The sequence below is a fragment of the Phallusia mammillata genome, chromosome 4 (assembly GCF_965637545.1).
Source record: "Phallusia mammillata chromosome 4, kaPhaMamm4.hap1.1, whole genome shotgun sequence".
In the NCBI taxonomy this organism is placed as follows: Eukaryota; Metazoa; Chordata; class Ascidiacea; order Phlebobranchia; family Ascidiidae; genus Phallusia; species Phallusia mammillata.
Window position 1 is genome coordinate 23,070,114 of NC_137255.1, and position 8,518 is coordinate 23,078,631.

General features: G+C 36.3%; 2 protein-coding genes across 2 annotated transcripts; both read left to right on the forward strand.

The window, feature by feature from the left end:
- The first annotated feature begins 111 nt into the window (after positions 1-111).
- LOC145222381 (translation initiation factor eIF2 assembly protein-like) lies at positions 112-6,837 on the forward strand. Its single transcript, XM_080088487.1, has 9 exons — positions 112-415; positions 1,743-1,905; positions 2,204-2,351; positions 2,741-2,847; positions 2,971-3,169; positions 3,286-3,314; positions 3,387-3,513; positions 5,332-5,477; positions 5,984-6,837. Exons 1-9 carry the CDS (start codon positions 342-344, stop codon positions 6,050-6,052), a joined length of 1,062 nt encoding a protein of 353 aa, XP_079944613.1. The 5' UTR covers positions 112-341; the 3' UTR covers positions 6,053-6,837.
- On the forward strand, positions 433-1,706 carry LOC145222382 (iron-sulfur cluster assembly factor IBA57, mitochondrial-like). The gene has a single exon (XM_080088488.1). It carries the CDS (start codon positions 495-497, stop codon positions 1,485-1,487), a length of 993 nt encoding a protein of 330 aa, XP_079944614.1. The 5' UTR covers positions 433-494; the 3' UTR covers positions 1,488-1,706.
- Positions 6,838-8,518: the final 1,681 nt, after the last annotated feature.

Genomic DNA, 8,518 nt, shown 5'->3' on the forward strand with positions numbered 1-8,518 from the left:
TTAAAACCGCATTGGTGTAGCGAAAGTAAGACTATTTACCCAAATCAAAGCATTGACAAAGTTTGTTTTGGAATTCATATTGCAGTTTCGCCATGTCCAGTAAAAAATCGGTTCGCGAATAATGCTGAATCATTTTCACGCATGTGGGTTTTCTTTTTCAACAAAATAGTAAACTATAGCTCCACACCTGTAGTTCAGCGTGGTTTGCAGCATTTTTAGTGTCGGTTATGTAATGTTGGACTTAGTTCTTGCTGTAGAACAAAATCAACAAGAGAGTCAACGTTTTTAAAAAGCCAAAATATAACGTTCACATCACAGATACATAAACATTTTGTTGCAAAATGAAGATGGATCAGATTCGCAATTGCAGATTTTCAAATTGGTACCTAAAGTTCACGGAGCTTACAATGAAAAGGTGGGCAATCATTTTAAAACTTGTAATATTTTGCAGACATGTGTTATGTTGTAGTTTATGATTTTCTAAAAGTATCAAAATGATAACTTTTTCATTTGTCAACTATTCTAAACATTTTGTGGCATGCCAAAGAAGCTTTCTGATTGGAGGACTAAGAAGTTTTTTAAGTAGCAAAACCAAATGTAATTTTGACAAACCGTTTTTGGTAAAGCTTCAACACAGAAGTGTATTAAAGCTTTCAGGAAAAGATTCCTTAGATTTTTTGCAAGGGCTTGTGACAAACGATGTACTGCAATTACCTTCCCAGCAATGCATGTATTCAATGATGCTTGACACACGTGGTAGAATTATGCATGACTTTATTATGTACTGGTTGCCTCACGATTCAGATCTGCAAGTTTTGCTTGAATGTGAACAAGAGTCCAAAGACACTATACTAAAAACTTTGAAAATGTACAAACTGAGGAAAAAGGTCAAAATTGCTGGGGAATGTGAATCATCTGTATGGCAAGCTCTTGGACCCAACGCATTAGACTTTGATACAGTCAACTCATTGTTCACTGCAAAAAGTAAAAGTTTATTGTTTAAAGACCCACGCACACCTTTGTTAGGTTGGAGGATAATCTCAGAACAACTTGAAGTTTTTGACGATTCAACGAAGCCATTGGAGAACTACCATGCCCATCGATTAAAGCTTGGAGTGCCAGAAGGTGCAAATGATTTACCCACTGGAAAATGTTCTCCACTCGAAAACAACATTGACCGGATGAACGGTATTAGTTTTAGCAAAGGCTGTTACCTAGGTCAGGAACTGACAGCTAGGACATACCATACTGGAGTAATTCGCAAAAGACTGATGCCATTTATGACAGAAACTGGCCTGACATTACAGTACAATGACCGTATTAAAAGCAGCGATGGAAAAGTAACAGGAAAAATAAGGTCTTCAAATTCAAAGGGCCAAGGACTAGCTCTTATGAAGTTAGAAAGTTTGCAAATGAAGCACTTTTGTTCTGACAATGAAATCTTGCCTTACCAACCAGAATGGTGGCCAGAAAATCTTGAACATTGATTTTTTTGTATTTGCATGATAAAAGTCTAGTTGTAAATGCTTATTTGTCACATACAGATGATTCTTGGTAAATTTCTGTCCAATTTGCCTTGTTTTTCCAATTGGATTATTTATGTGAACTAATGATATGCTACAGTGGGAAATAAGCATGCAATTAAATGGAACTTGCAATTAACCAGAATCATCTATACATATATTTACTGTGTTAAACTTTTAAAGTGACTGGTACTTAGCGTTTGAAATATTGCATTGTAGCTTAGTGATCCCACTGTCAGAGGAGTTTGTGGAATATCTAAAGGATAATGGGACCCTTGTGTTACCCGATGGCTTTAGCATTGACAACAACTATGACAGAGAAGAAGAAGACTCAGACAATAACCTTTCCCATTGGAATGAACAAGTTGAAAACCAAGAAGAGGTTGGTTTTAAAAATACTCATTTGTTGGGTAGCATTTAACCACAGTTCTTGGTTTTTCTAACAAGACTGGTAAACCTTGTTTAATATATATTGCAAATAAAATGATAAATGATTTGTATTTTCTGCAAAAGAAAGCCCTTCAATTAACCTGGAAAATTTAATCTGGATTTTTGTCTAATCAAGGGAAAAATTGCTCATTCTAAATCAGCCTAACCTGGATCTTTTATTTTACAAACTTTGCCTAATTCTTTGGGGCCCAACAAGTCCAGATTAACTCAGGTTTACTGTATTTAAATAGGTTGTTGCACCTCGCTTTCCAGACCTTCTTGAGCATATAATGAGATGTATACAAGAGCTTGGAGGGAAGGTGTTTCCAAAGCTGACATGGAGTGCACCAAAGGATGCTTCATGGATGACTCATAACTCCTTGAAATGCACCAATGCAGGTTTCAATATTAATTAATCAATTCTGCTTTGTTTACCTTTCAATTGCCCCAATGACCAAACGCTTTAAGGCTTTTAGTCTATATTTTTACCATGATACTAAATATATATAAAAAGTGTCCAAGTTGTATGTATCAAACATCATGTTGTTTCTTGAGTAAAAAACTGTTGTGAACTTATAGAAGTTTAAATTTATGAACTGGATGAATGACACATGGGTAAATAAATGTTTTGCACAAAAGCATTTTGTTCATATCTCATATCTAGCATAATATTTTTGTACACTGAAATAATGCATTAGAGTATAAATGTTAAGATGTTTGGTATGATGGTAGTATAACCTATATATATATGTACTTTCTGTTTTTAAATATTTGGCTTATTTTACCAGGCGAAGTTTTACTTCTGTTAAAAAGTTCTGATTTTGTCATGCATGACTTAACATCAGCTTTTTCTGCTTGTGAAGATTTTAATGATCAACCATTCAAAGAGCATCAGGTAGGCAAAAATTTTGTGATTTAAATTAAGAGACTTCTGTTTTATTTGTTTTACTGACACAAAACTGCCATAAACTTTTAACTGATTTCCAGTCATGGGCTGTTGTTTTTTGTTATTTAACAGCTTGTTTTGAGAAAATGGGCCAACTTAGTACCTGGCATGGAATTTCGATGTTTTGTTAAAAACAATTGTGTACATGCCATCAGCCAACGACATTGCAAACAATACTATGACTATCTTGAAAGAGACAAAAACGATCTTGCTGTTGATATTAGACAATTTGTTGAAAGAAAAATCATTGGAAAGTTTCCTGACACTAATTGTAAGTAAGCCGTGTTTGATATCAATTTGCTCTTGTCTTGTACAAAAAGTTGGTGGCTTTGTAATTTGTGTATTTACTTGTGTATCAAATCATGCATGTATTTTACTTTTTTACAGATGTAGTTGATGTATACAAGAAAAGGGATGTAAGTTACTTTTTTACCTAAAATATTTCAAGTATCGCAACTGGATATTTAAAAAAAAAAGTATTTTTATAGAATCGTATGTGGATTATTGACTTCAATCCATTTAATAAAACTACAGATTCACTGTTGTTTACGTGGGATGAATTGAACTCAGGAGTTCTGCAGCCAAATCCTTACTCAGTTGAACTTCAACATGCTGGTTAGTAATCTTTGTGTCAAACTGCTTGAAAACCAGCAAACTGATTCTGTGCACACTGTTATAACACAGGAACTGATTTTAAGCAAACTTTTCCAAAAAAAGTTTTAGTTTGACAACATTGCAACAAAAAGGAAAACAACAGCAAATCTGCAGACAGTGCACACTGTTTTTAACCTATATGATCTCATTAATGCAGCTGGAAGACATAGGCTGTATTAACTAGTGTAGACATCTAACCGAACTCCTGTTGCTGGTAGTAAAGGGCAGAAAAGGCATGTTTTACCGTTTCTGTGTGATGCCCCAACTGAGCGTAAGCCGAAGAAAAATGCACTTCACAAAATTTGGCTGTCCTTACACATACAATTTCACCACAAATACTTTACAACTAAAATGCAACAAAATTTTGTTCAACACATTTTTGTTTGAATATTAGTACTGAACATTAGTACTACCTCAAACCGCTATTTTAATTCTAAACTTAACGTTGCATTTCTTTACAATACTCTTATCCTTTCAATCTACCACACAGCTCGCCACTCAGTTTAACCTTTTACTAATTCCAACAAGCAGCATGACGAATTTTGGTTAAACGCACGTTTGGTTGTTCACGTTTTTTTCTCACACCACGTTTGCATGTGCGTTATGAACAGCATGTTGTGACGTCACTGCGTCGTCCGGTTGCCCGGATATTATGGCTGGAAGAAAAATGGTTCCCAGGATCTTGCTATTTAAGACTATTGGCAGCAGCTGTTGCCAACGTAGGGTTTATACGCCGAGATTGTCCAGTGCAGAGTTGCAAGTCGGGCCGGGCTTTTCGGGCCAGATTCGGGCTCAGGTATTTGTGAGAAAACGGGCCTAACTTTACGTTCCGTGTCCGCCATTTCTTTTTAAATAAAATCACTCAGCTAAGTAACTCCGGCTTTGACCTAATGCCCACCCTACTCTAAAACATATTGTTTACCCCATTGTCTACTATTGTTCCTTGTGTTTGTTGTCTATCTTTTTTTTCTTTCTCATCCTCAGTTGCAAGGCTTTCGTGGATAGGCCTATCAATCAACATTTCGGCCTAAACAGGCTTCGCAAAAACGTTTCGGGTTCGGGCCGGGCTTCGGAATTATTCTGCCGGGTTCGGGCTCAGATTTCGGACCCGCTTGCAACTCTGGTCCAGTGGTTAGCGAACCGCCTTGCGTTCACGGGGTTGTGGGTTCTTACTATTTGTTTTTCTCTTGAGCAAGAAACATTGCTTTAACCCCGTGTTGGCTTGAAGTAAGTTAAAGCCACCAACCGCCTGAATCGAAAAAATGAAATGGTTCAACGGACAAAAAAAACAGGTAGCTCGACGTGTGGACTCATTGTGAGCATATCGCGTTCAGACGTTGCCCGCCCACCGAAGATGAAAATGAAACAAACAATCACTTAAGAATATTCATACTCCTATCCATATTTGTTTCACTGACATAAGCTATCATGAAAAATTGACACGCCGCATTTTAGAAAATTGGTTTGAAAAGGTTTGAAACTACTCTAGCCAAAGCGGCCGATTTCTCGTCACCAGCTGCACTGATGAGACCTTATAGGTCGAAACAATGTGCACTATCTGCAGCTTATCATTTATTGGCTCTATGCTTTTACATTGGTTTGAAAACCCTCTGCAAGATTCATGGTTCAGGCGTGCAAGATAAGCAACAACAAGTTATGTTTGTATTGTGGTTGGTTTTGAGGTGTGACGTTTACAATTGTTCAAGGTCAAACAAGTTAAGATGCGTATGGTATTTATTTGTTTTTAAATCTTGAACGCTCTTTTTTATTTTTCACCAGATGGTCACGTGACTGGCCAGTTTCGCTTCACTGGTAGTAACTCTGTGCTGCAGCCTAGCGAGACTTTAAGTTACCGTATGCCGGTGGATTTTGTAGATCTCAGCACGGGAAGTGACGCGACCAAACTTGTCGATTTCATGCGAATGGTGAGTTTGAAAAAAAAACATTGTTTCAAAGGGAAATAAAATCGTGAACAAAAAGTATCAGGTAATCGTAGAACTTTGATTCAGAACAACGGTAAAAACTTCAACAAATTTTTCCCACTTGTTTTGTCAATGTATAAGTGTCATTTATTACTTGAAAGGTCAGTGCTTTTTTTGTTTCGGCTTTTGTTCATGCCTATTTCCACTTTCGAGTTGGTAAAGTTGTTTTGCCGCTAGATGGCAGCAAATGCTCACGTACGGGTTTATCCCACCATGCTGCTAACGCGGTCTTCGGCTAAATGGTATATGAGTTTAGGATGCATGTTTTTTGCGTCTTTTGTGATGCCGTCAATTTTAAACAATTACAAAAACTTAAAACTTGTTTTTATTTTTTTAATATTACATGCATTCTTTTTTTATTATTTTTATGAGTTTTATTATTATTATTTGTTTTATTACAAACCCTTTTTGCATTAAAACATGGCGTTTTGTAATTTAACATATTCCAGAGGACACAGAACGACGAAGATACGTCAGAGAGTGACGATGACGAATGGCGGTTACCATGCGACCGATGACGTAATGCTGACGAAACAAATTTGCAAATTTTTGAGAAGTTCGAAACAAGTGAAAAACAACAAACAGTGGAATCTCAGTTGTGACTGAATATGAATAACGATATTTTAGCAAAAAAGATCTAAAGTTTTTCCCACTGGTTTCGAACATGGGTTTACAAACCGGCTTTGCAAACCGTTAGGAAATGGTTTGAAAACGTGATTTGAAACAACTTATAATTATTTTTTTTATTTCAGGCTAATACGTAAAAAATCATAGAGCAAATTTGTTTCTTAAAATCACGCCCAAAACGTCAGTAGAATAATATTGCCTTGTTCCACTTACTGTGACGCCCAATGAACTTTGGAATAGCGACAATCGACCATTATACATTGAGCCGAGCATAAACAACAAATAAACAAACACCCATAACAAAAATGTTGCTTCAATACCAAACCCTTCATTCAGCCAATATTGATTTGTGGTTACATTAATACCACGAAGCGCACTTCAATAGCGCTCAGAAAATTATTTTGCTCTTGTCAATTGTAACAAAAAGGGATTTAGCCAGACGGAAATAAAACAGCCCGGTTATTGTGTTACGTAATAATCGAGCGTTTGTGACAACACAACGAACAATGAACGGATTTACGAACCTTTGAATTTGTTGTTCCATGGCTACCGGTAAGATATTAACATTCGGATTTGTGATTTTTACGACAAATCTCTGAACGCTTTTGTGTTTGCCTTATTGTTGTTATTTTTTATTTAGGTCGGCTTGGGTAAAAACTATGATTCAAATAATCCAGCTGTTGTTATGAATTGGAAAAATCTTAGTTTAAAAGCAAGGTTTTTTTTAACATATTCTATTGAACAGAAAGGCAACGTATGTTTTTAAACCCTTTAAATTCGACCTGTATTTGTTCGTCTGGCGTATTGCGACTTACAAAGGTACACACTTACTTTTTATTTACTTCCACACAGTCAGCGACCAAATACAAACGCCATGGTCAAAGAAACTTCAAGAACCAGATCAGGCAGGTAGCCTATGTGACCTTTTGTGTATGCAACCACCAAAGCAGGATATGTAATACAATAATTTTGTTCTTTAGCTAAACTTGAGCCAAATACAGTGTGACGCAAAACAGAGGTATAACTTTTATTTAATTGTTCGTTGCTAAAAGAATTGACACTTATTTTGTATTTGGCTAAATTAATACAGGTATTCGTCAATCAACCAAAACAAGTATAATTTGAGGCAGTTAGTTTTCCCACGACTAACATACAACCGCTATTTAAAGTTCACTGTTGCCACTTAGATACCTACATCATATCTTAAACTACTTGAATCAGCTTAAATTCGCGTTACTGTGTGTTATGTCAACGATTTAAATGCCCAAACGCGGTTTAAATGGCGAAATGTTATTGTTCTCGCGCCTTCAAACAAAGGCGATTATTGACAAAAAGAATAGATCCGGTTTCGGCGGCAAAACGTTCATATTCTTCAATAAACGTTCCCACAATATTACATCACAGGCTTCTTTTGTGACGTACACTATTTACGCAACAGATTTCAGACGCTGTTATGTATTACAATTTTTCTAATATATATTGTAGTTTTGTGACATAATAAAGGAGATCTAGTTGTTTCAAGCCGTCTGGCTAGCAGTTCTATATTTAACGCCATCAGTATGGCATGTAAACAATAGACTGAAATTTGATCGAGGAATTGTGTATGAATGCCTCGTCTGATCTGGAAGCACCCTCGTGGATTAGGTCGACTGGCAATGTGTGCTCGCCCATGCAATATTTCAGCATGAAGATGAGGGCAGTTTATCGCTTTTTTGTCTGTAAATCACTTTTGACCTAATTAGAGGTAGAATTTCTTACCGCTGTACGCAATTAGTGTCCAGTTTTCCAAGCACTGGTATTACAGGGTAAATATCTTCAAGGGATGGTGTATTATGAGGCAGGGAGGAATTTTTGCGTGACACAAACCAGCATGAAAAGATAATAAGTATAAGTGTTGCGAATGACAGAGATAAGTGAAAGGGCTCGTTTCAGTAACAAAGCCCGGGTCTTTCGAGTTTTTCAACGGAAAGCCAACGAACAGTGCTGGTTAAAATTCAAACAAAGGGAATCTAGCTTTAAACTGGAAATCTATCTTTAACAAGAAAATCAAAACAAAGTTTTTCGTTTATATTTGTTAATCATAAGCCAAATCCACCATAGGGTAGGTCTATAGTTTTTGTCCAGCTTTAAAGATTGTTTGTACGCATCAGTTGTTCAGGAGTTTGTTTTAATTACTTTTCTCATTGCTTGTTAGAGGTTAAAAGGATCCCAAATTAGTTTTTGTCCTGCTTTAAGTTTGTGTGTATTAATCATACAAAAGCTTGTTGAGGCATGTTTAAATTTGTTATCGTTTGTTGAAGAGATCGAGCGTTGTAAGTGGTCTTTTGTGGCCTAACAATGCATAAACAAACAGGTTT

What these genes read in the sequence shown, in the direction of transcription:
- LOC145222381 (XM_080088487.1), top strand. Translation starts at nt 342, where the DNA reads ATGAAGATGGATCAGATTCGCAATTGCAGATTTTCAAATTGGTACCTA. An exon ending in CTTGAAATGCACCAATGCAG is followed by an intron (nt 2,352 to 2,740) that starts GTTTCAATATTA and finishes TTATTTTACCAG; the next exon opens with GCGAAGTTTTACTTCTGTTA. An exon ending in TTGTCGATTTCATGCGAATG is followed by an intron (nt 5,478 to 5,983) that starts GTGAGTTTGAAA and finishes AACATATTCCAG; the next exon opens with AGGACACAGAACGACGAAGA.
- LOC145222382 (XM_080088488.1), top strand. Translation starts at nt 495, where the DNA reads ATGATAACTTTTTCATTTGTCAACTATTCTAAACATTTTGTGGCATGC.